We start from the raw sequence: 26,570 nt of genomic DNA, 5'->3' as shown, positions 1-26,570 counted from the left end.
TATAAAGCAAATGTCAAAGAAAATTCAGTTGTAGCCTATTAGCTAGTGTACTCTTGTCTATTGTGATGGGAGCATTATTAATTACAGGTCACTGTAAACTGTGCCAGAGGCGGTTCAGTGCTGTCACAACTCCATGGTAACTGATAAAGCTCACGGAGACATTGGTGGTATATAATGCCCTGTTGACTAAGATAAGCAGACTTGATATTATTCTTACTATTATCATAAAACTCTGGACAAAGTGCCATTTCTTATTAGCTCTGGGAGGGTTTTGCTACATATGGCATATGGCATATCACCTGTTATCCTTGTTTGTATATATTGAGGCTTCATGCATGTATGTGTGGCGACATCTACACAGATGTGTATTAGTCTCCAATCCTGTTCTACATGTGTATCCCAGGATAGCTCTGTGGCTCCACAGTGTCTTTCTCGTTGTGTCGGTAGCAAAATAATTGGCTCCAGTCAGTCATTCTGTCATTCAGACCTGCAGCAGATGCAAATGCAGAGCATCACAGTTTCACACATGCACCACTCCACTGGCTGCATTATGCTGAGGAAGTCTTTATATACTGTATACAATATAATAACAAAAAGCACATACAAAGATACATACACACACTTTCTCATATAAATGTGCACACATACATGCTTATACACACACACACACACACACACACACACACACTCAGCTTGCTGCACATAAAAGTATCTAAGGACTGGAACTCTGACGTAATTTAATGCCTCGGTGCATTTAACATCCGCTTTCTCTTTCCCAGCTCTTCATCTCATCCGGTTTGGGCTGGAGTCACTGAACAACATAAAACATTTCTGTCAGATTGTCTTCAGTGTTTGAATTATATGTGCTGTGTGTTCGGTGTATGCCGTTCCCAAAGTGCTGTTATTTTTTTCTCTTGTAACAGTTTTGGATGTGAAATTGCTGAATTTTCTTTAAATTTCTGAATTTTTCATAGTACTTTTGAGACATTAGATCCAACATCTCACAATGTACGCTCTGTTTTCCATCCTTCAAAACTGGACTGCTGCTTGGAAATAGACTCTGGCAGACAAGTTTGTATAACAAGGCTCAGACTGTTTAAATTTACATGACAGATGGCTGCTAAGCAGAACGCTTTATTCCTTGAAGGACAAGAAAACATTTTCTTTCACAGGTGAACTCCACAGTAAAGTGCGGGCCTATACATGATATGAGCCTGTTCCTGCTGTCTGTCTGCTGTCACTCCTGCATGCTCAGGTTACAGCTCCATTATCTGACAAAGACTGACTGCGTTCTTCTGTCTTCTTTTCTGCAGGCACAGAAATCGTGGATAGAAAGAGCATTCAGCAAGAGAGAATGTGTTCATATCATAGTGAGCGCCAAAGACCCCCATAGGTGAGTAAGGATGTATGTAGAGGAAATGGGAAAAATCTCAGTTTATTACATTATTTTGTATACATGTAAATAACATTACTATATTCTTAATCCCAGCTCTTCATCTTTATTATAGGGATAAAGAAACTGCCATTACACATATTAAAACACAAATAGCATTTTAGCTGCTTTAGTGACATTATTGAAATACAGGGCCAGGCCAGTACATAAAAAGAGTAAAATATTACACATTATATTTTAAAAAGTTATTCATTTAAGCAACACGCATGATAGAGTCCACAGGTGCATGCTTCTTATCCACTCAGTATGGGAAAGGATAAATATGAAAGTACATTTATAAGGGCTCTGTTTGTATAATACTAACACTATAACACCATTGTCGTGATACAGTGTACATCAAGTACATAAAAGAAGACTCTCACTATTTCCATTACCAATTTTCCTCTCATTTTGCTCTACAAGGTCACCGTCATGGTGAAGTTATCAAAAATCTTGCAGTTGAAAAATACTGCAGTTGATGTTGCTTAGGGTGACAAACTGTGAAAGTCAAGTCTACTTCCTGCAGTACCAGCCCTCATATACAGACACACAGAAAATGCCACTGTTTGTTAGGTAAACAGAATTAGAATAACTAGAGGGAAGCTGGTGGAAGCCATGAGCAGGAGCAAGGGGAAGAGATTTTCCTTAAGATCAAATCAGCTTTGCACCTTTTAGTCAGAAACACTTGTCTTGATGCATAAGGTAGAGGGAGGCATAGTACCTTTGGTGAGAGATGACGGAAACATGAAGTGATAATCAAAGCCTCCTGATTTTCTTTCCTCCTAGGGCTCCTACTCCATCCTGTAAGGTTAAAACACAAAATATGAAAGCCGCATTCAGTACATCTGAATAAGTATGTACTCATGTAGGAATACTACAATTCATATAATTGTCATTCTGCTAACTCTTGAGCTGCCAAGGAAGAAGGAGAGGAGAACAAGGGAGAGGGAGACAGATGGAGGTTTGTCAAAAGCGGAAAACAAAAAGAGACAGAGCCAATACAGAAATGAAGGGGCCCACAAATCTATGTCCTACTCTCCTCCCAATCAGGAGATGAAATGACAAGCTGTCACTTCAGCCTTGGCCACCTCTTACTGCTAGGTACATGACAACAGCAGCTCTCACACTTTTTCTCTTATTCTCTCAGTCACACACAATCTCTCTCACCCACTCCTTTTTCCCTCTCAGTGCTACAATGGCTTTGTTTGGTCCTCAGAACTCTCAAGGTTTCAATTATTCTCTGGAAATGAGTGTGTAATATACCAATCTTACATTTACTTTTATTTTCTCCTCTCATCCAGGTGCTGCTGTGGTCGTCTGATAGGTCAGCATGTGGGCCTGCCCCCGGGCATCTCATCCAGTCAGAATGATAAAGCAGAGCGTTTGGCCAAGAATGACAGCCTGTCAGAGAAGTGGTCAATCAGCAAACATACACAGCTCAGCCCCACTGATGCCTTCGGCACCATTGAGTTCCAGGGAGGAGGACACTCCAACAAAGCCATGGTGACTCCCGTAACAAATCTGCTGTGGTGCATTTTGTCTGCAGACACCTTGCTTCTCAAGATAGTCAGTGATTGTCAAGCTTTTGTCAAGTAATACATGCTCCTCTTTGAAGTACATGGTTGTAGCACAGGTCAAATTAAAAGGCATCACATATATGTAGAATGACAAAATGCATCATATCAGCATGCCTGAAGATAAGGAGAATTTAACCAGAGAGTGTAATTATTATGTGATTGCATACAATTAATAATTTAGAAGACATAAGTATCTGGAGACTGCAGCAGATAAAAATTCTGCTGATTAATTGATCCATCCCAAAAGTAGTATGATTGTACATGTTATTAACATGGTCACCTTCTCTGGTAAGCATGGTGACAAAATCACATCAACTCCAACATTCTTGGAATTCAGATGATTAAGGCTAAATTACTGTCTGATTTATTCCCAGTCTTAAATCTTCAGTTACAGAAAACATCTGCTAAATACTTTTTCGCAGCATGAAAAATGAAAGCCTGGTCCATGTGATATTTTTTTTTATTTCATAATTTTACCTTCATATATATATATATATATATATATTTTTTTTTTTTTTTTTTTTACCTTCATCATACTGTGTGTGTACTGTATGCATGTGTGTCTGTATGCACACCCTAAGTAACCATGTGCCTGAGGGTGAAGCAGATGTGCTACTGTACGTCACTGACACATTCCCTACTGTTTGCAGTATGTGCGAGTGTCTTATGACACCAAGCCTGACCTGCTGCTCCACCTGATGACCAAGGAATGGCAGCTGGACCTGCCCAAGCTGCTCATCTCAGTCCATGGGGGCCTGCAGAACTTTGAATTACAACCGAAACTCAAACAGGTCTTCGGGAAAGGGCTCATCAAGGCTGCCATGACAACTGGAGCCTGGATATTCACTGGAGGTGTGAACACAGGTAAAGTACAGTACAAATAGGCCAGTTTATTTTGAGGACCGTGCAGGGAACACTATTTGAACAAAAAGTGAGAAGAGTTATTAATGTTTTATTAGTTGCATGACAGTAAAGGCTGAGGAAGCAATTAGGGCCCTTCAGGAACTCTACTTTTCAAGGAGTGGTAGCCCATTGAGAGCAAAATGGGATTTTCCCCTGTATATAGTTTAGATGAGTAACCGGTGTGGAAAAGATCGGCTTAGTCAAAAGATCTCTGCCTGGGACACTGAGTAGCTGGATGAAATTGGCCTGGAACAGGATTTATGAGGGGCTCAGTGGACTGGGTCTTAAACACAGGAGGTAGAGGGTTGGAAGTGTAAAAGCAGTCCATAAAGAAACAGTTTCAAAGTCTGAGAGCAACAAGAGGATTGGGTGACAGTATTTGTGACAAAATAAAATTGGTTGAAATAAAAATAGTGTAAACCGAAACGTCAGCTGACAGATTGACAGCACATGAATTATGTATAAGTATGGAATTATCGTGCATACGGAAAGTAGTCTTTGTGACTGAACTTGAGCATCATTATGTTTCTGATCTTGGTAAGTTATGGATAGTGGTGTTAAATTTTAAAATTGGTAAATGCTTTGTTGCTCCCATCTTACATTTTACTGTAAATGTAGTATCCTGAAACTTAGTATCAACAATTATATTGCACTAATATAAAAATTTTGACTGTGTTGCAAAATGAATACATTTATATATACTTGGATCATATAGATCGCTTAATTCTTAGCTTTAGCTTTGGTCAAACATCATCAATAGCGATAGTGCAATTCTATTAAATCCCGTTTAAATTTGTCTTCAATATAGCAGATCACAGTTTGTATTGTTCTTGTATTTTTTTTAGGTCACAAAAAAAGAGAAGCATTTTTAGTAACTTTGATTAAATTTAGCAGGCTTGAAATAAGAAGAAAGATGGGATAATAATGTTTAATAGGTGAGATAAGAACAGATAGAAAGAAATGACACGCCGCTGGATGCTGTGGAGTGCACACACTTGAATACAGAAAGGAATAGAAAGTAAGATTTACTGACAGAATGGGTGCACGTACAAGAAAGAGGAAGAGAGAGGCCTGAATAATGGATGGAGGGATGGATTGGAGGGACAGTTGAGGGTAGAGGTGGAGAAAGAATGAATGTCAGGAGGAGAGATGGGATAAGATGGCCCCCAGGTCTGACTGCTGCTCCCCTGAGGACAACTAGAAGCCTGGAGATACGACCTGTCTATGTTTGAAGCTGTGTGTGTGTGTGTGTGTGTGTGTGTGTGTGTGTGTGTGTGTGTGTGTGTGTGTGTGTGTGCGGTGTCTCTGTGTGTGTATTTTCACATCAGCTCCCATGCTGTTGTCTTCTGTGCCTAACAGATTATATTTATCTTTCACAGCAGTGTATCATTATCTAATTTTAGGCTGTGTATTGATCATGATAAAACTGATTTTTTTATCTGTTCCTCTATTCGTCTTTCAAACACTCATTTATGCGTACACATGTACACACACAGGGGTGATTCGCCATGTGGGTGATGCACTGAAGGACCACGCCTCCAAGTCAAGGGGGAAGATCTGCACCATTGGCATTGCTCCATGGGGCATTGTAGAAAATCAGGAGGATCTTGTGGGCAAAGATGTAAGTCTCGGAGAACAAACCAACAAAACGATAATGTAATAGTTACAGAGTGGGCACCTCTATGCTCTTGCACATGTTTGCACGTTGCCATAGCCTGTAAATTGCAGATGACAGCTTACTAACTAAGGTGCTGAGTAAACCAAGTCTCTGATAAAGACTCGTTGAAAGTGAGTTGGACAGCTGGAGGATCACATGCTGACTCATTCAAATCTCGGGAATCAATGTTATATGTTAGTTAAAATTTCATCAGAATGTGCTGAAATCTGTCCTACTGAACAAGTCAAGCAGAGCTGATTGATGTTGGTTGCTGAAATGAGATGATTAAGTGCTGAAGCAGTTTTTTCATGCTTGATTGGTCTCAACTGTATGCCTAATGACCAGATGAGTTTACCTCAGATAGCGAGCAATGCCTGAGTAGACCAAATCCAAGCTCTGAGAAACTGTCGATAATGCTGCTTTAAAACCAGTACAATAAATGTGTTGTTTAAAATGATGGATCGTTTGATTGCATCAGGGTGTCTGTTATTCTTGCACTAGAACCTGCACTAAAAAAAAAGTTAACATGCAGCTATTGGAAATGCAAAGCTGAAAGTTTATTTTTTGGGAATTATTTATAGATAACCAAACAAACACCTTTCATCACCCTGACAAAAGATCTGCCATTAAATATTGATATCTTACTTGGGCACTATGCTGGAGCCTACATTTCCCATAATGCAACCTTTGTCTGTTCATTCCTCTTTTTCTGCCTGGCGAATGCTTATGCCTCTCATACTCTATGTCCCAGTTTGTAACTTAAGAATACCCTGAAAACTTTTAAGCCTTCAAGCCCCTTCTCAAACTTCGGAAAACGTCAATCAGAGCCACAGAGGACATTATACAGCTGTTTTCTAGGACTGAGTAGTGTTCTTTATGACAAGTAAATTGAACTTAAGGAGGAAATTGGTGGAGTGCTCCTTTAATAAAAACTTAAAAATGAGAAAAACACTGTAATGTTTCCTAGATACATTGTTTGCCAAAACTTACATGCGCTTGTTATCATGAATCAATCCATTTTTCCTTGGCCCAGTTGCCACATACCACTGTCAGCCATGGGCTTCTCTGATGCTTGCATAATTGTTAAAAGTTATCTTCTCTCGACTAGGTGGTGCGTCCATACCAGACCATGTCCAACCCGATGAGCAAGTTGACCGTTCTAAACAGTCTCCATTCCCACTTCATCCTGGCAGACAATGGTACCACGGGAAAATACGGCGCTGAGGTCAAACTGCGACGCCAGCTAGAGAAACACATCTCCCTGCAGAAGATCAACACACGTGAGTGGAATCTTTCCGATATGGCCTATACCAGACTGACCTACATACCCTAAATTAGAGAGGGTGTTTTAAAGTAATACAGTGAGTGATAACAGCATAATGAAACCAATATCCTTGTTTTATCAGCCACACCACTGTGGGTTAATTGGGTTCAAAGTCTATTTTGCAGCTGCAACCAGACTTAAATTATCATTACCTGCTTCATACTTAACACATGCTGTCAGACAGTGTATTTTTAGCCAGCTGTGACATAATTAAATGAGCCTTTGAAACTATCCCTCCCTTCATGATTTGTTTATATCTTCTTTCAAAGATTCCTGACAGCTTAGTTGAACTCCTTCCACAAATAAACCTGCTGATAATCCTTGTCTTCCTGTTCTGGGGCACTGCGCACAACTTCCAAACCAGCTAACAAACATAATGACAAGCACACGACCACTGTACGTGCAAACACAGTATCCTGCAGACACACTAAGTAAATTCAGTTGCATTTAGGTACACACACATAAAGGAATGAAAAGTACATCAGATGTGTTTTTTGCCGGCAGTTTTTATAGTATTTTTATTTTCATAGTACAAACCAATATTTTTTAATATTTTGACAGACAATAGCAGGATATATAACACACTGATGTTGAAACTCAACAGAATCTTGCTTTATTCTGTATTCCTTTGCAGCTCTCTATTTCTTCTTTTTAAAATTTGTTGCATCAGAAGTACATTATGCAATAAAAAAGGGCAGCAAGAGTGTATTGACCAATGCTTGAGTGTCATAGGTGTTTATGTACTGTTTGTATATTAATGTGTATGTGAGTCTACATGTCCACATATTTGCCTTCGTGTGGAGTTTTCATCCAACATCGAGTCCTTTTCACATTGCATTTCTCCGTTCTCAATTTCTACATTATACCTTAGCTAAAAACCAAATGGATTTGCATGAATACAACATGTATTTCTCTGTGTTTTTCTCTCTCACACACACACACAGACACAAATAAAGACACAAGCATACACAAAACCATCTGATACCCTTCAAATAGTTTTTTCAATAGCCTCGAGCAGCATTATTTAGAATGTTTCATAGCCGCAAACAAACCTGAGTCAGAGAAATGTTGTTTGCAGCCATGATTTATTCTTCTGTCTTCTTTTGTTGTTAGCATAAAGCCCTTTTATAGTAATTTGCTCTGGGTTTGGTTGACATGAATGCACACATTTTACCACCAGTTCTTTTTTAAAAACTGAGTGTCAGGAAATAGGTGTTACCAAATGGATAGATTGTTACAGTGTCAGTACCATGACAGTGTCAAACCTTACCTTTGTCAACACCATTTTTGTTCACTGTCACTAATGTTCACTGATTGAAACTTTATCCTCCTAAGCCTTTACTTCAGGCCTTTAAAAAATATTCCTGGGGTTTACAGGATACACAAATGTACTTCCTCCCTGTTATCATCCAGTCATGTGACCTATGGACTTCCCTTTGTCATCCTATGCCTGGACTCATACAAAAGGGGCTGGGAAGGCAAAGGGACGCCCAGTCGTCATACAAGCATCCAACATAAATCTAATTTATATCCATCACGTGATTTTCTTTAACCTATGTTTAGATCCAAGGTGAGCACTAATACATACAAAGATCTGCTAGTGAAAGAAGGTGATAGGTAACTAAGTGTACTATTTCTATCTGCTTACCATCCAACACAGAGCCATCATCCAGACTCTCTCACATAATAACATTGTCTGCGGTTACACTGATAATCAGCTTCAGCTTTATAACATGCCACTCGGGTTGGCAACCGTTTCCTCTTGAGGTGAAGTGCTGTATCAGCCGAAATTGATCTATAGCCCTAATCAAAATCATTGTAATACCTGTGCTTGTATAGTATGAAGTGATTTGGTACTTGTATCTTTGACCCGTGTAGTGAGTGCATTTCCACAATCAAAGCAAGTTTACCTACTTTTGTCTGGTTTTAACTTAAATTGAGATCGTGTGATAAATCTTGCTATTCAGGGTGCCCAGGTTAGATATTCCAGAATTTCGTAGATTTACAAAAACCTCAACATTAACCATAAAGCTAATTTATGATCATCCCACTGGTTAATATCGATCATTTGGCCATGGCCAATAGAATAACAATTTCTATTGTTATTGCAAAAAATACAGGTATGGCAACTGCACTCATTAAGAAGAGGTGTCATTGAAAAGAAATCATAGAAAGTTATTAAATATTAAGTTTTAAATCTTAATGGCTGTGAGATTTGAGGGCCATGAATCATTTTAAGCTTCTTAACTTGAGAAAAAAGCTAGAACTAGAGCAGCTCTGATCCTGAAGCCATGCATATCAACAGAGGGAGCTTCACCCCCCAAAAGAGGGTAACATTTACCAAAAGGACCTAACACATTACTGACAAAAAGCCACAAATGTATTTGCTTGTAGTGTGAATTTATACGCACAGCTTCCCCAATGTTCGATTACTGTATGTTTTTGTGTCTGTATGATATACTGTACCTTGTTGTACATGTGCATTCTTTACTTCCTCATTCACTGCTGTAGGGTTGCCAGACAAGGACCATTTCTTGATTTGATTACCTGTCCACGGTGAATCAAGGAGCGCATCAATTTTCCACAGCAGGGCTTCCATGGCATCCAAGTGTAGCCTGGGGTCCTGTCAAGGAAAGGAGAATAAAGAAAGTAAAGAGGGAAGAAAGCAGTTCAGTTTGAATGTCCTAACATGTTGGTTGTAAACCACACACAAACACAAGCTTTTTTTCTCTTTTTTTTCTTAAAACACAGTCACACACACTGCACACAAACACAAGATGGAAGAAGTGTGGTGGACAGATATGCATAATCTCCCCCTGTGGTATTTTTCTAACGTCTGGGCAATCCTGTAGCTAATCCAACTGTGCCTCTGTGCAATTTTCCATTCACCGGCTATCACCATGTGACTGCCGCAAATGCTGTAGCAAATCAAATTGGCTCCAAAATATTACAGTACAGTTTTTAAATATGGGAATCAATTCTATATAACAAATGTATACAGTAGGTGATTTTGCCTGAAACACACTTGTAACTCATGATAATTTTTCTCAAACGTTGCAACATTTTGATTTCCTGTTGCCATAAGATTTTTGTGGTCATTTTGCACATTGCATATTTCCATCACAAGTTATGGCAGCACCATTGGAACCTGTCAAAACCCATCACTGCAGTTGTGCAGTTCCTATAACTCTTAACACAACCCTTGGTGAGAGGACTTGTGTATTCCCACTGCGTACCTTGTCCTTTCTCCACTTTATATTTTTTATGTTGTCGAAGGTGGCACTTTCTGTGGGTTTGTATCGTCTTCAGTGGAAAGTGGGCGAGAATATCTAAGAGACAGCTCTGGCAGGGTGTAAACACAATGAATGTCTTCAGTCAGGAAACTGGTGTTGGGAGACTATAAATATGGTGGATGGAGCCAACACATTCCCATGCCAGAGTAAATGCTCAGCGCTGTGCCCCGCTGTACATGCATGGCCCCCTCATGACTTATTCAGCCAAACATGGTCTAGCTTGATAGAACATGTACAGAGATGCGGATGCAAATGAGCCTGGATTACCATGACAAGGATTCAGCTCAGGACACTTCACATGTGAAAAGAGGATCAGAGCTTATAACCAGTGATCATAAACATTCATTGCATGATTATATACAGATGTAATTGTTGATTTAAAAAAGTGTTGGATATATTGCCTACCCCGACACACTCTCATTATGGTCTTTAAGATTACACACATTCAGGAACATTTTTTTCTCTTGATCTCCCACCATCCCCTGAAGCTAACTGAGATTGTTAGACTTATGATCATGTAGGAAATCAATAAACTGATTAACACGATTTAGCACAGCTCACTCAACCACCACACAGCTCTTTTGACATGTCTCCAGCAGTGGCGATAATGCTTTTTTTTTCACACACCTGCCTCAGAGAGAGAGGAAAAATAAAAGAGGAAGAGAGGATAGTGAGAAAATGAAAACGGAAAAGGGACAAGGGGGAGCAGAGAGGGAAGAGAAATGAATGTGAAACAGCTGAGTAGGATGCAGGCAGTGAGATGAGATATTACCTTGAGGTATCTTGACTGAAAAGGCATAAAAAAGTGAAAAGGCAGTGAGAGAAAGAACCAATAGGCTTCATCCATGTATTTTTTCTTGTTTTATCTTTTAAAATTGAACAAGATAAAAATAAGAAAATCCTTTTGTTTTTGCACATGACAATTTAAAATTGAATGCACATTCCAGGCCAAAAGAGGAATTAAAGTTATTAATTTGTGCAAGTTTAGGTAAAGTCTGTGAGAATGCATGAGGCACCTGGAGTGTGCCCTCTATCATTTCACCTTAATTACTTGGAATATTAAGATGGGCACTTAAGTACGTTGTATATTGAATGTGTGCATAGGTGTAGGAATGTGTGTTTTAACTCTGTGTCTACTGTGTAACCTTCACTGACCCTCCTATAGCAGTGGTTTCATTAATCACAGCATACTTCAAAGATGAAGTAGCTGGAGTAATTGAATCCAGAAGCCATAAGACCTTGAGTTGCAGATTAGCTATGACATTGTGACCTCCACTGTGGAGTAGCCCATACAGAAGAGATTATAGTTCAACTGTGGTACATGGGAAGTCAAGAGGGTTGTAATACTCTTCTTTGAAGCACTACAAATGCTTGGATAAACTTTTGTTTTTTAGACAAAGCTAATAATGTCGTGCCTTTTTTATGTGTGACCAACTGGATTACTTGGTGGCTGTTGTTCTTTGACACATCACAGCTACAGCTGCAGTGTCACAGTTTGAACCTGACTTTGAAATGTCATCCTCTGCTGAATGTGACTGTATCAAATAAAGCACAAATAGCAGGACAATTTTAGTAAATCTTAATAAAGCTTTTAAATTATGCCGTGCAATTATTCAAAAAAATATTCAAAAGCCATTGAAATGTTTACATTTTAATTCAGATCTCCAGACTATCGATACTATGAATCACATAAATTAATATTAGTTTTTCCTGAGCCCTCTGGTCAGTGGTGTTGAACCCTGTGGTTGTGCTGAGTTGATGACTGGTTAAATCAGAGGGGTTGAACTGACACTGTGAGTGTGGATCAGTAGATAAATTATTTGCAGGCACATGAGGATAAGCATACAGAGACAGTGTGGGGACAAATCAAGTCAATGGGGTAAAGTGTGTTCATGCACGAAATGATACAAAAAAAAAAGTCAAAATGATAAACATGAACCATCAGAGTGTTCAACTCTGTGGTGGAGAGATAACAAAGAGGGAGAGTCAGTAGTGGGTGGGATACAAGACCTGCTCCAGGTATAGTTCCAGGTTGAGGTTGTGCATGGATGACAACATATTGTGTTGTGTGGAAAGAATCTGAGTGCGTGATCAGTTGTGTGAACTGTGGTAAATGTCCTTTGGAAGAATAGGAGTGGAAAAAATGACTAGTAAGGTCAGAAATGTTCTGGTAGATGGCTTATGTACACAACTAAACAATTAAAGAAGTCAAATAGCAAGTTGTTTTTTTATCTTTCTATTTCTCTCTGTGGAATACATTTATTATTTTCCCTAACTGTCTCACATAGAAGTGTTACAACCCCTTGAAATTTTTAGCTATGTTAATGAGCTGCACAATAAACCTGACTTACTACATTCAAGAATTTCCAGTTGCTAAGCATTTCTAGCATAATAAAATGTTTACTGTTGCTTTTATGGATAAATTAATGGCAGTGCAGAGTAGAGATATACAGTTTATCATATCTAATTAGCTGCTGTTGCAAAGTAATATGAGCTGAATCCAGAATGATTTGGGAAGGACAAGTCAGACTTTTGTCATACAGACTTTACAGATTCAAGACTGGTATCAGAATAAAATGTAGATGATATTTAATGCACTTTCATTTACACTTAGCTACATTTATGAGTCCCTGTTGGCCAAATCACAATTCTGATTGCAATCCATCTTGGTTTTCTGGGGCTACATGCATATAAGGGTCAGCCCTACTCCGGTCCAGAGGGAGGTGGTAATGGCATTCTCACAGGGTACACACCCTTGAAGTGGCTATTTCCACAGACTACTTACTGACATAGATACACTTAGGGGAGCAAAGCTTACACTCATTTACACTATTTGAGCATCCAAGGTGGTTTGGGCAACTGGATGCCAATCCCTTACAAAGGCTTCCTGGATGCATTTACTCTTAGCTTTTTTTGATATCCAGTAGCTATCCGATCAGTCCAGGATGCAGGAAGTAACTACGTGTAAATGGGGTCCAATATTTGAGATCAATGTACACGATTTTAACTCATATAGTGAGAGAGCTCTCTCTCACACACACACACACACACACACACACACACACACAGACTCACGTACACAAATCAACATACAAATCAGTGGGGTAAAATTCCTTTAACCCCAGTTTCCGAAGTGTAAATGTCTTTTACTGGTCAATGACACCATTCATGATTGATTCTCTCTGGCTCACTCAGCCTTGGTAGCACTACAGGCCTCCGATTCATTCAGAATTCCTGCAAGTAAGTAAAAAACGACAGTATATGTTGATGTCTCAACAGAACTGAAAAAGTAGTTTGAGAGAAGCTTTGCCCTTTTAATGTACAGGACCCCTTGACCTTTTGTTCTGTAGTTTGTCAAGTCATGTTGCCTTCATGGATCTGATGTTTCCTGTCTGCTTTCGTTGTTGCTTGGATAATAGTGTGTATGTGTGTGTCTGTGTTTGTAAGAGTGTTATTTTTTATTCATTCATTTTTTTTGCTGGGGGTGGGGGGGCATGCGAAGACAATGACCCACATACTGTAGCACACGTCCTCCAGTCATGCTGATATTAATTTGACACATACAAGGACAAACTTGCAGACACTCGCACACACAGACACATGCAGAGGATGAGTCATTGCTGGATGCTTAATTAGGACCATTTAAGCATGTTATGTGTGTCTCACTTACACGCTCTTCTTTCCCTCCCTAATTCCTGTTCCTCGTTACTTCCACGTCTCCCAGGCTGGATAAATATAGAAAGATAGCCATGGATTCTCATCGAACACCTCTCTCCTTTTTTTTCTGCCTCTGCTTTTTCACACTTTTTCAGGGTAGTTGCCATCCTGAGAGATAAGGTGTGGGCTCTGGGTCAAAACTATGAATGAGAGACAGAGAGAAAAGAGAGATTAGGTGTGTGTCGATTGTGTAACCTGATACGTTGGAGCGTGTGAATGGTGCATGGGTGCAGTCAGGAGGAGAAGCAGGAGAAGTGGTGGAAAGGCCAGATGCATTGTGAGAGACACAATGCGTATTTTTTCAAAAACATGTATCTACAGTATGTAATATACTGTAAATACTGTTGTTATGTTAGGTGTATAGGTATGTATGACTTAACGGTTTATTTTATTTATTTTATTTTATTTTGATTAATAACAGGTAAAGCAGACACATGTTTAGAGGAGAGTGGCCGGTGATCCACACAGTGCACATGCGAATATCTGTAAATATAGATTATTTGCATTGTTAGAATGCTTAGAACCAGACAGTAGCATCGCACACATGGTAACATCTTAAACTTAACCTAAGAGTTTCTGTCATGAGGTTACATGTTCTTCCTCCATGAATAGAAAACTGAGTCCCATGTTACTCTTGTCATAAGAAACATCAACAAACACAGTAAAGTCTAGAAAGAAATGAGGAGAAGAAAACACAGACATATAGGAACAGTCCACTCCATAACAGTGTTGCACTCTGGTTGAGGTAAACACTTTGTGAACTCCAGTAAAAAGGGTTTCATCCTCACTAAATTCTCTTGAATGTATTAGCTGTCCAACTATGGGTTTACATTTCCAACTAGAACAATAGGTATTCCTCTGAAAGTGCCGACTCATGTAACTGCACTACATGTATTCAAATACTTAGTGTTTTATTTCATATAAAGGGAGAGTTCGGACCACTAAATCCGCCTCCACAGATTAAATAATTCAAAACACTCTCAGCTTTTTGACAATAACAAGATTAAATTAAAAAAATTATAAAATTACTTACAAATACATGGATTGATATTGATTCTAGAAACTGTGGTGGTCTGACACTAAAGGACTGCACTTTTGTAAATCATAAGAAGGTAAAACTGGTAGTTCAAAATAACTTTACTGGCCTGAACACATTGAATACATGGAACAAGATTGGGGTCTGTTTGGAAATGTGAAAAGATACAAACATTTTGGAGAGACGTGAAAGATGAGGTGGTTACATTGATTTTATATGACCTAGAGCTGTCACCTCTTCAGTGTATTTTGGCAGCTTTAGTTGACAGTGCAAGGAACAACTGCAAACGGTAAATTGATTGGAGTACCCTTATAAATAGCAAGAAAGACTTTTCTCAAATTCTGGATTTCTAAGGACATCCCTGCTCTGGGTAATTGGTATAAGGAAGTACTGAGAATACTCCCTCTGGAAAAACTGACCTGCACCCTTGATAACAATGTCGAGGGATTCATTGAGATATGGCAATCCCTCTTGGACACGGTGGATCCCTCTGGACTGAACTTCGCTCTGCCTAATTAACAACACTGGAACTGACTACAGCATACCCTACTAATATAAATGTAATTATGTCAGCCTGGCGGTGTGTGCCTGTTGTTTGTTTTGTTTTGTATCATGTCTGTAAAGTTGTGACTCCTGCTGTCTTTGTATATTGTTAACGGTTCAAAAACTATGAATAGTGGTTCTGTACATATTCAGAACTGGATGTAATTTTTTGCCAGAACCTCAATTTTAAAAAAAGATAAATAAATAAAAACATTTAATTCAGTAGAAGTAGCAGTTGATGGAGCATCGGTTCTGGTAAGTTTAAGGCCTCAGCTCCCTCACAAGCCTCCAGGAACAGGCCTGGACTGTTTGGCAGTTTTTTAGAGTCACAATATGTCCATTGAGCCAGAAAAACTTTTTTTTTTTCATATATACATTATAATACAATTGTGTGTAAAACTAAACTAAAACTAAGAGTTTCCTGGGCATCACACAGAGAGAGATTACTCATTAAATTATCATAATTATAACCATAAGGTCCAATAAAATTTAAAGGAATTAAGAAGTGAATCAAAATATGATTTTGGTGCCATTCCTTTGTGTTATTGGCACCCACAGTTGGAGGCAGGAGAAACCTTTTCAGTTTATCCACTGGGTGGGCAGCTTTAATTAGAATGAATGGGCCTCCATATTTGGCTTCCTCATCCATGTTTTAATACATCCACGTTTCCACAGGAATAAATAGATTAGTTAAGGCTGTTGCTAATTAGAAAAACCAACTGTAAATGGGAGGTCAAAAGTCCTCCCACAATGTGCCTGCTGTTTTTGGGTAGTCAGGCAAAAGAGAAACTTGTTCCATTTGTGGGTGGTTTATGTGTGTGTGCAGTTATTTTCATTTATGTTATTTTATGATTGAGCGCGTGTGCGTGTATGTGTGTGTGTCTTTGTGTGTGTGTGTGTGTGTGTGTGTTTGTTCGCACAAGCACAAGAATTTTCTCCCACCAATTAGCCATGACACATCTGTGCTCTCCCCTCCTCATCTGCTCCTCGGTGGGTTTCAGTTGAACAATAATCTGCTTTAGATACTGCAGCGTTGCCTCCAAAGCTCACTAGTCATCAATATCAATGCTTGATCCGACACAACTGCGAACTCACACACATATACACACATGCAAGTAACAACAAAAATAGATGTCCAAAAGAAATGGAAAAATCAGACACAAAATACAAGTCATTAGTCTGCTTCTCTCTCACATTCTGCCCTGTTGATGTATGGTCGTGTGATGTGGCACAGTGACGTTTTACCTAAAACATTATCCTTATGTAACTGTCCTTGTTGCAAGGCCGCACGAGGCTGTGTGAGGCAAAGCATAATGGTGGTGGGTATGTTTCTGGATGTGTGCATGTGCTTGTGTTTGTGTGAGCGTGTACATACAGTATGTAGGCATGCATTAGTATGTGCTCGTCTGCCTGCGTGTTTGAGAGACAGACTCTGCTTTCTCCTCTGTGAATTATGCAGACCAGGATGAGGGTGCAGGGCGGGGAACATCCGCAGTTACACAGCTTTTAAATTAGAAGAGTCAAAATACTCGACAGAAAACACAACCACATGAAACAGAATGGGAGGGAGAGGACAGGAATAGAGTGGCTATGCAAAGAAAAACTGTAGAGAGGAAGACAGGAAGTGAGACAGAGAATGCGAAAGGGCAGGATGAGAGATGGGAGAAGGGTTTAGGAAAAGGATTGGACCGAGACCACTAAAAAGGGAAAGAACATAAGGGGGTAAGAGAGACTGGAACTCTGGAGTTTGCAGGGTTTATGGTGTCTAAAGACTATGTTAAATCATTAAAAGAGAAACAGAATATGGAAAAGAATAAGATAGGAAATTGCTTTGACGGTTTGGCAATAACTTTCATATCTGCAGTACCTTCTGTCGTTCCTAGCCTCATTGTATGCAGAAAAACCCACCTGCTAATTATGTATAATTACCCTAAATAGCATGTGATTAGCAGGCAATGTGCCATTTTTGTGTGGAAAAATTAGATTTATCAGTGAAACGCTCTCCCTTTCTCTCTCTCTCTCTCTCTCTCTCACACACACTCACACAAAAACGCACACACACCACAGTAACAGAGCACAAAGCACAAAGCACAAAGTGGGCTGATTATTTTTGGTACATGTGCTTTTTTTAAAAACCGCTCTACCATAATTAGAAAGTGTGCAGTGTCTTGACAATAGAGTCATGACACATCACAGGTGTCACAGTTTCACCTCGTCTGTAACAAATTTGGATCGAGTTTTTCTATTTATGGATCAAGTATTGCAGATGTAATAAGCCTGTTTATTTACTATCCTCCCTTTGTTTTTTCTATCCTTAACACGTCTTTTCCTTCTTCACTTTTCTGTCCCTTTTCTGTATTGTTCATCCCTTTTTCCCTCTCTACAATCACTCTGTTACCCTATTTCTCCTGCTCCCACTCTCTTTATGTGCAGGCATTGGTCAGGGTGTGCCGGTGGTGGCTCTGATTGTAGAGGGAGGTCCTAATGTAATCTCTATAGTACTGGAGTACCTCAGGGACACTCCTCCAGTCCCTGTGGTGGTGTGTGATGGCAGTGGCAGAGCCTCAGACATCTTGGCCTTTGGACACAAATACTCTGAGGAGGGAGGGTATGCACTCACATGCACACCTGGTGCTTTAATCTGAGGAAAAGACACTTACTAATAAAAATTTTATCCAGTGTGGAAAATCACTTATACCGTGAAAATTTTCTTGCTAAGATTGTTTGTAATCAGAATTTCTGATAATATTCAATTAAAAAAATTATTAAATGATTAAGTCCCTTAGATCAAACATAACAAGCATAATATTGCATATCTACTTAATGCTGAATCAACAATGTAATTTTGTAGCTATGAATTTTTGAGGAAACGGATATGGATTTAGGATACAAACATGAAGTGATGCAATGTGTATCGGCACATTACTTCATGTTTCACTTCTAATAACACACAAGTAAACAGTCCTAATGAGACACATAATTAATTCAGATTTTTTTTTTTCGTATATCCTGTATATCGCTTCGTATATCCTGTTACAAATGAAGTTAAACTTGAAGAATCACATCTCACCAAGGACTCAGAGATAATATTGCTGAGAGTCCCAGTCAACCTTGGTTTCACTTACTGACAAATAAATCTAATTTACCCGCTTCCCCATCACTGTTTTCTTCTCCTTACCTCTATCTAACCCCTTCCTGACACTCTCATGTCTTTTCCACTCTTTTCCACACCTCTCTGCCTCCGCAGCATAATTAATGAGTCTCTAAGAGACCAGTTGCTGGTGACCATCCAGAAGACATTCACCTACAGCCGCACACAGGCCCAACATCTGTTCATCATTCTCATGGAGTGCATGAAGAAGAAGGAGCTGGTGAGTGTCAGTTTCATACATGTCCACATACACATGCTGGCAAACGCATATGTACATACATATATTTGCACATGCATGGGTATATTTGCAGATTCAGAAAAAGCAAACATATAAACAGTATATATATGTAGTATATATGTATAAGACACTGAAGCACGACCAGGCTCACATAGGCAGATGCAGACAAATGCACAGACAAACCATTCAATCACGAATAACAGCAATATCACCATTAAGGTTTTGAGATCTCTACTGTATAGTAAAGCACAAAAATGAAAAATATATGAAGGAAGAATAAATGAATTAGTCAAATGAAGCTTGCTCATCGTGAAACTTTTATTGAACCAATTATTACCCCATGTTTTATGTATGACATAATGTTAAGTGGATGTAAATGTATTCAGATGAAGTTCGGGACCAAATTACCTCCACCTTGAGAGTCGGTACCGCTTTGGCAGTGTTTAATTCAAGATGCACGTCTTGTCAAGCATGGCTGTCACACACATCCCTCTTCCCTGTGCAGGAGTCTCAGTCCCCTTAGAGCACTTTCAGTCATGTGAAACCTACCTACCTCTTATTATTGCTGGTAAACACTGTATGTGTAGAGGTGATGTGGGGTGACGGTGTGTGTGTGTGTGTGTGTGTGTGTGTGTGTGTGTGTGTGTGTGTGTGTGTGTGTGTGTGTGTGTGTGTGTGTGTGTGTGTGGGTGGGTGGGTGTGTTAATCATGGCACGTTTTTTTACCACGGTAGGAGGGGGCATGATGCTTTGTTGTCACAGTCAACAAAGTTGTATACGGTACTCACATTATGAGTGAACGCGTGTACCAAAGCAGTGCATCCAGTGCACATACACCCACACACAACCTTACATTCACTCACAAGATAATAGTGCAACATGTCCTCTGTAAAGGACAAACAAGCAGTTTTTATTGTTTGTTAGTTCTGCAGCAGTACTAATTTATTTACTACTAGGTTGTTTTTGCCTCAATTCAATTTGAACATAGTGTGCTATGCCTTTTGTTAGTCTTGGGAATATATGTCACATCAGTGACTATTGGGACTGCTGGCTGCCAGTGACATTTTGCTAATAAATTTGTAATTGATAGCATACACATACACACCTGGACCTTATTTTATCATGATGATGGCTGGAATGTTTTAGTTGTCTCAGCCAGGTCCTGTGATATTCTTCCCTGTTCTTAAAAATACTGTAGGTTGATCATTTTAATATTTGTTTAAGTATTATAATAATCAAAATACACTGAATCACACAAAGCACACATATATGTGCACACATAGTACATGTCGTATTTTTCAAGCAGCACAGCACTGGTCATGGTTGCGCAGCATGTAAGTGGATTGATTGTGTCCTCAGTGGGGTTCCAGTGGCTGACTGATGTTCACACTGATGGCTCTTCTGAAAACAATACACCAGAGCAGAACAATGGGATGTGAATCATTCAGCAGGAGCAGCTGTAGAGGCCAGATAATCTGATGCTGCCTCTCTCTGAACCTTCAAAACTGTTACCACTGCCACACTGAAACTGAGCACATAAGAGTGTTTTGGCAACATAATAGAAGTCTACAGATCTCATTTCAACCTTGCATTAATATCTCTGTATTTTACAAGCCGATCTGGTATGTTTTTGATAATCCCATTACTTCCAAGGGAACAAAATGTACGCCTCTTCGTCCATAATTCAAATTCTGTCACATTTTCAAAAAATACGTCTTTTTACGAGCTTCTCGCAAGAGTGCTGAGGTTGTACAGCTGACATTGCTCCACTCTACCGTTGAGGTAGAGTAAGGCAGCTGCTTTTTACAAAGTCGACAAACATCCTTATCTTTTGATAAGGCCATCTACAGCAAAAAACCCAAAATACTTCCACACACTGCTTCTCGGATGCGCCAGTGTCATGATAGTCCAATCAGCACAGCTTTGCTGCCCTGTGTCATCCATTTTTATTTATTAACCTAGTTTACTGATAGGTCAATAGGGCATGCAATTGGTCAATCTGATAGTTAATTTTTAAGAGCTCCCTCTGCTGGACCAAAAGGCAAACTACTTCAAAGGCCTGTGGCACTTACAAACTGTCAAATTTGAATTTGAACAGGTCAGGAACAGTTTGGTTCAAATTTCAGATAAAAAGTGACAGCCCCTTATCTCTACACTACTCTTCAGGTTGATGTAGTGGGGTAATACTGCTTGTGTGTAAACTTGTATAACTGATACATCTGTATGATCATAAATAGCAGAGTGCAGGCACAGGTAAGTTAATCTAACTCCTTGTATGTCTTCCAGAAAAAGTCAGGCTTTCCGTAGCGCACACATACAGCAATCATTAGTGCCCATGCACCATGCAGAGAGTCTCAGAACGTCAAAGTTGATCATGGAGAGAGAGAGTGATGTGTCATCTCTCTGCTGTCTTTGTCTTTTCTGGCACCTTTCTGTCTCTCTCACTGAGGTGATCTCACCAGCTTCTTAGTTATCAGCCTGATAGGCAACATGTGGTGACCCATTCACACTGGCAGCAAATATGGGTTTTGTCCTGTGTTGGTGCATCAGTCTGAAAGTGGTAAGTGTATGAGAGAGAGAGACAGTGAAGGTGTGTGTTTGTCTCGGTGCCAGTATGCCTGTGCTTTCATTGTTCTGGCTCAGGAAAGCAGGAAAGCAAGAGAGTAGGAGGAAAAGAGAAAGACTAAAGGTGACTGGCTGGGATAATATATAAGAGAGGGAAAGAGAGTGTGTATGTCTGCTTAAGAGGCAAGAGGAAAGAAGGAGGAAGACCAAAGAAAGACTGTGTCTTGCCTTTTCCTTACTTTCAGCATGTTGGTTTATTCATGTAGACATTTTAAGCTTCAGTTGTTTCCCTGTTGCCTCTGCTTTTTTTATCATACTTTGGGCTGTTTATGTTTTATTTCAAGAGGCAATAAACGTGCAATCCTTAATGCGTGCACACTGAAATGTATACCTCTGTCCTTTATGTTTTTATCTTTGTTTTACCAGAAGTGGAACAGGCAGTTGTATTCAAGCCTCATTCCCATTTTTTGCTTTAAATCAGTCATTTTTCAGATGCCACATGACAAATTTTATCATTAATATAATGCTGTTAAGTTAGTTAGACAATAAGAAATGCTTTTTGCAGCTTCAAACGGTAATCCCACTTATCTGTTTTCTGCTTTCATTTGGTCTAATTTAAGAGTTTACTGGCTCACGTCCAAGCAAAAAAAAAAAAAAAAAATCTGTTCTAATAGATGATAGAGGATTAGGTTCCAAGTCAGTAGGAGGAGGGAGGGGGGAAATAATTGCTGAGCTAATCAATGAATAATGTGCAAGCTCTTGAATTTTACAGAGGGGTAACAGATGTAAAGTATATAGATGATGTGTTATATAAGTGCAATGAAAGGAAATACTAAAAGAAAGCATAGGTTGCATTTGTATCAATTTGTCTGGATAATGAATGAAATTATCTTCGTCATATATACACATAGCTTATCTTGTTTATTTTAACCCTTCTACACAAAGGTGGAAGAATTTCATATTAATGTCAAACAAGCGCATTGAACCGACTACAGACTGTGCATCAATCAGTGCATTTAAATATTATCAGGCTCTTTTCTGCTAAAAATGTGTGACTCTAATGTGAATTCTACTGTAGGTCTATTTAAAAGAGAAGTGCATCCTTCATCTTTTTTTCAATTCAATATGTTATTTTTTGCCATGAATGTCATGTCAACAATATTGTGTTAAGTGTAGTACAATTCAATAATGAGATGAGAAAAAATTACAGTTAATTAGTAAGGAAAATAAAACAAATGAATAGATAAAAAGAACAAGAAAACTGTGTGTTCCATATGCATAAGGCTATGTCAAGATAATTATACGTCACATTCGGTGATGTTGTTTTAATTATGTGTCCCTAAGTTTGTGACATGCAGTCACATATTGTGCAACTAAGTGTGCTGCATGTGGCTTTCATAACAGATTCAGTTGCTTTTCATTGCCATCTAGCTCTTTGAAGTTTATGATTAATAAAACAAATTTCTTGAAGTATTCCACTCTATGGTTAGACTTTCTCCCTTCTCCTCCCTCTCTCTAGATCCCTCACTCTTCCTCTGTGGGTCAGTGGGGGTGGGGGGAGGAGGGGGCAAGATGACTGTCCTGGTATCTCCCAGCTTGGTATGAATAATTGAGTGTAGAATAGTCCTTATATGTTTAATTTGGATTAAATATTGAAGAGGAACCACCAACCCACAATGTTCCTCCACCTCCCTGACAAGAGAAACTAAGGACGAGTAGGAGGAAGACGAGGAGAGTGAAAGAGTGACTTAAATGGGCCATGAGAGAGAGAGAGAGAGAGAGAGAGTGGTAGAGTGCAAGGGAGGGACAGATGGAGGGAAAGAGGGTGGGTGAAAGGAAATGAAACAAGAAGTAGGAGAAGGAAAAAATTGTGATTTGGATGAAGAGCAAATGTGAAAATGAGGTACAGTAGAGAATTTGAGCCTCAAACAGAGAAATCTGCCAGGAGAGAAAAATCTCCTTGGTTGATTATCAGCAGGGCAGTTTATCAGTTTAAAATTTCATTAATAGAGAAACTTATTTCCCTCTTTCCTCTGTTTTGTCTGTCACACAGAAAGCGGTTGGTTTATGGTTCATCCCAGAAAGTAATAGATACACATCTAAATATTTTATGCTCAAATTCACAAAGATGAAAGCATTAGCAGAGTTTCTGTCAGATGTGAAATGCTACCATTGTTAATGTATAGAGTGCAGACGATGCCTTGGAAACCGCTGTGGACTGTACAAGCATACGCGTGTGCATGTGTGGTGTCTGCCATGTGTCTTGCATGTACATGTAGCAGCATCAGCACGGTCTTTGCCTGTTAAATGAAGATGAATGTTTTCCATTCAGCTATGCTCACTGCAGCATGAAGAGCAGTTTTCTGATCCCCTAAAGCATGTAGCTTAGTATCCCTGAAGATGTGGGAGTCCTCTGACGGAACCCAGTCACACTGAGGGAGATGGCACTGCCTCTTCCCTTTTCCTTTCTTATAGCTGTTTTCAATTTGTCAACACCAAATCTCCCTCCTTCTGCCTTCATTTGCTTTACACATGCTTCCTCTTTTGGGCTGTCTAACGTCTATCCTCCTGATCCCTGCCTCCACTTGTCTCCCTCTCCTTAACGTTGACACTCTTTTCCTCTCTCCATGTTGTCAACAGAGAGATGGAGTGTGACGGACACGAGTCAATGTCCTGTCTCTTGGATGTTGACCCCTGATGTGTCAGTGTAGAGGCAGAGAGGTGTCAAAAATAAATTCAGCCTTTAGAGATATTTTAGGCTACAGTATTAACCAAGCATTTATCATGAGTCTATGCCATGAGTAAACATAAAAGAATAAATATAAATATAATAAATAAAGCTGTTTGACTAAACTTGTTTGCTGACAGTAAGCACTCAAGAGCACCTTTGCTTTTACCAGATGATGAAAATAGATAGGGAAGGAGCTGTCTGTTTACCTTCGCAAACACTTACTGTTGACTCTCTGTGGGATTGTTGTGATTGAATTAGAAACCTTGCATTGTCACAGAGGCTGTGCTTTGCTTGGCCTACGTATTGTAGAGCATCTACGATAACAGGTAGCGCATATCTACAGGGTCACCTTGGGGGTGTGTTAGGGGGAAGGGAAGAGGGAGGAAGAAGTAGAGAGGAATGGTTGGGGGGGGGGGGGGGGGGGTGCCCGTGGGAGGTTGCTGTAAGATTAGTGGTTGGGTGGGTGGGGGATGTGGGGGTTGAAAGATGATGGGTGGAAGAAAGAGAGTGGAGTTGGACGAGCAGAGGCCTGGAGGGAAAGGGGAGAATAGAAACAATGGCAAACATCTTCCATAATCACCATCTTCCCTCTATCACACTGTCATCCATCTTTAGTCCTGAAGGCAGCCAAGACTTCTTTTTGTCTGTGTGTGAGGGACTGTAAGTGGCCAGACTGGGAGTCTGTGCTTATTGGGTGAAATTCAGCTCACACACAAGCACACCCTTAAAAAGTATAGGTAGCTGCCCTCTCTCCCTCTCCCCTCTCTCTCTCTCTTTCTCTCTTTCTCTTTCTCTGTGTCTCTTTTTTTCTTTTCCCTCCTTTATTTCTTTGTCTGTCTGATTGGCTATTTCTAAAATGGATCTAGTTAGAAAGTCAGCATTTTATACTTATAGTTTGACCTTTTAGAGTCAAATTGCAAGCATACACACAAGAACAATTACTCTTTTAAACACACACATACACAAGCTTGGCTACATTACATTAGCAAGTGTGTTTAACAGAGGGCTCCCTAAATGTGTTAGAGTGAAGGCAAAGATGCATTCTAATAAATACTAATCTAGCCACTGGCTGCACCTTTCAAATACACACACACACACACACACACACACACACACACACACACACACACACACACACACACACACACACACACACACACACACACACACACACACACACACAGAGAGAGAACAACTAAACTCAGAGAGTCAGATGAAATTACACACTGCCCCAACAACTCATTGATACCTTCACAACCCATTGCACTCCTATTTCACCTGGAGAAAGACCTTTTGATTACACAGGCATGTGACCACCACACACACACACACACACACACACACACACACACACACACACATAAGCAGACACACATACTTAGATGCTCCTCTTATTAGTGATTGCATTTGCAATCCATGACACAGGGCTTAGGCATTAACCTGATGCCCTACTCCTCATTTCTCTCTCAGGAAGGAGCCAACATTACATCATCATATGTGTACAAATGATGAATGAGCTAACTTAATTGAATTACTTTTGTGCATTTAGATTGTGTGGAAAGAGAGATAGGGATAGAGAAGGAAGAGGAGGGTTAGCCTACAACATTGCAGCATTGCCCAAGGGAAAGCAGCAGCAGCAACAGCAGCAGCGAAGCCCACTGATTCCATAAAATGAAGCCATTTAGAGGGGGGAGATGGGAAGGGAGATGGGTTGCAGGGAAGAGAGGGAGGTGGGAGGAGATGGATTGGTGGATAGAAGGATTAGAGGAATAGCTCGTCAGGCATTCAGAACACGCATTCTCCTGTACACGGCTCCCAGAAGGTGCCCTTCACACATGCACACATATGAGCTTGAACGCCCACAAAAACGTTAACACCAGTCAACACATACACAAAAAAAAAAACAATCCAGAAAAGCTGCGCCATTCGTCAGATTTCCTTCTCAGTGGACTTTGGTTTTCATCCATCGCACCATTAGTTCATCTCACACAGGATAGAAAAATGAAGTTAATGGACAGGTCAGATTACACAGATGAAGCCTTAAACTGGCCTTGGAGTAAACTGTTTTCCTTAAAGCCTAATCCAAAAAATGTTGGACACAGCAAAATAAAAACAACAAAATGACTTTTGAAATTGCAGAGCACAATTAGTACATATTCATTTGAGCTCCCCCTTTGTCAGGTTTTTGCTCTCATTCTCCTTGGTTGCCTTCTCAGCAAATCCCTTCATTCCCTCCCTATGGTGGACAACCTGTATGTAAGAGTTTTGTGGTGTTCCCTGCAGGAGAAGACGAAAGAAAAGAGGAGTATCTGGAGAGGAGAAAGTACAGTATAATATATCAGAGTGATATGTTTCCTCTCCTCTCCTCTTCCCCCCTCTGAGCACCTTGATAGCAGTGGTTTTA

The 26,570-nt window shown here is 39.8% G+C and overlaps 1 protein-coding gene across 2 annotated transcripts in view; it reads left to right on the top strand.

The window, feature by feature from the left end:
* The window catches only part of trpm3 (transient receptor potential cation channel, subfamily M, member 3), a 128,362-nt gene that overhangs the window by 69,244 nt on the left and 32,548 nt on the right, over positions 1 to 26,570 (top strand). For both annotated transcript variants that reach the window (XM_040155152.1, XM_040155150.1), the window contains exons 2-8: positions 1,314 to 1,393; positions 2,734 to 2,935; positions 3,660 to 3,873; positions 5,409 to 5,533; positions 6,678 to 6,849; positions 17,916 to 18,090; positions 18,730 to 18,853. In XM_040155152.1, coding sequence (XP_040011086.1) covers positions 1,314 to 1,393; positions 2,734 to 2,935; positions 3,660 to 3,873; positions 5,409 to 5,533; positions 6,678 to 6,849; positions 17,916 to 18,090; positions 18,730 to 18,853 — 1,092 coding nt within the window. The remainder of the gene's footprint in view (positions 1 to 1,313; positions 1,394 to 2,733; positions 2,936 to 3,659; positions 3,874 to 5,408; positions 5,534 to 6,677; positions 6,850 to 17,915; positions 18,091 to 18,729; positions 18,854 to 26,570) is intronic.

The sequence above is a fragment of the Xiphias gladius genome, chromosome 19 (assembly GCF_016859285.1).
Source record: "Xiphias gladius isolate SHS-SW01 ecotype Sanya breed wild chromosome 19, ASM1685928v1, whole genome shotgun sequence".
Classification (NCBI taxonomy): Eukaryota; Metazoa; Chordata; class Actinopteri; order Istiophoriformes; family Xiphiidae; genus Xiphias; species Xiphias gladius.
Note: the sequence above shows the minus strand (reverse complement) of the source record. Positions and strands in the feature narration are given on the sequence as shown.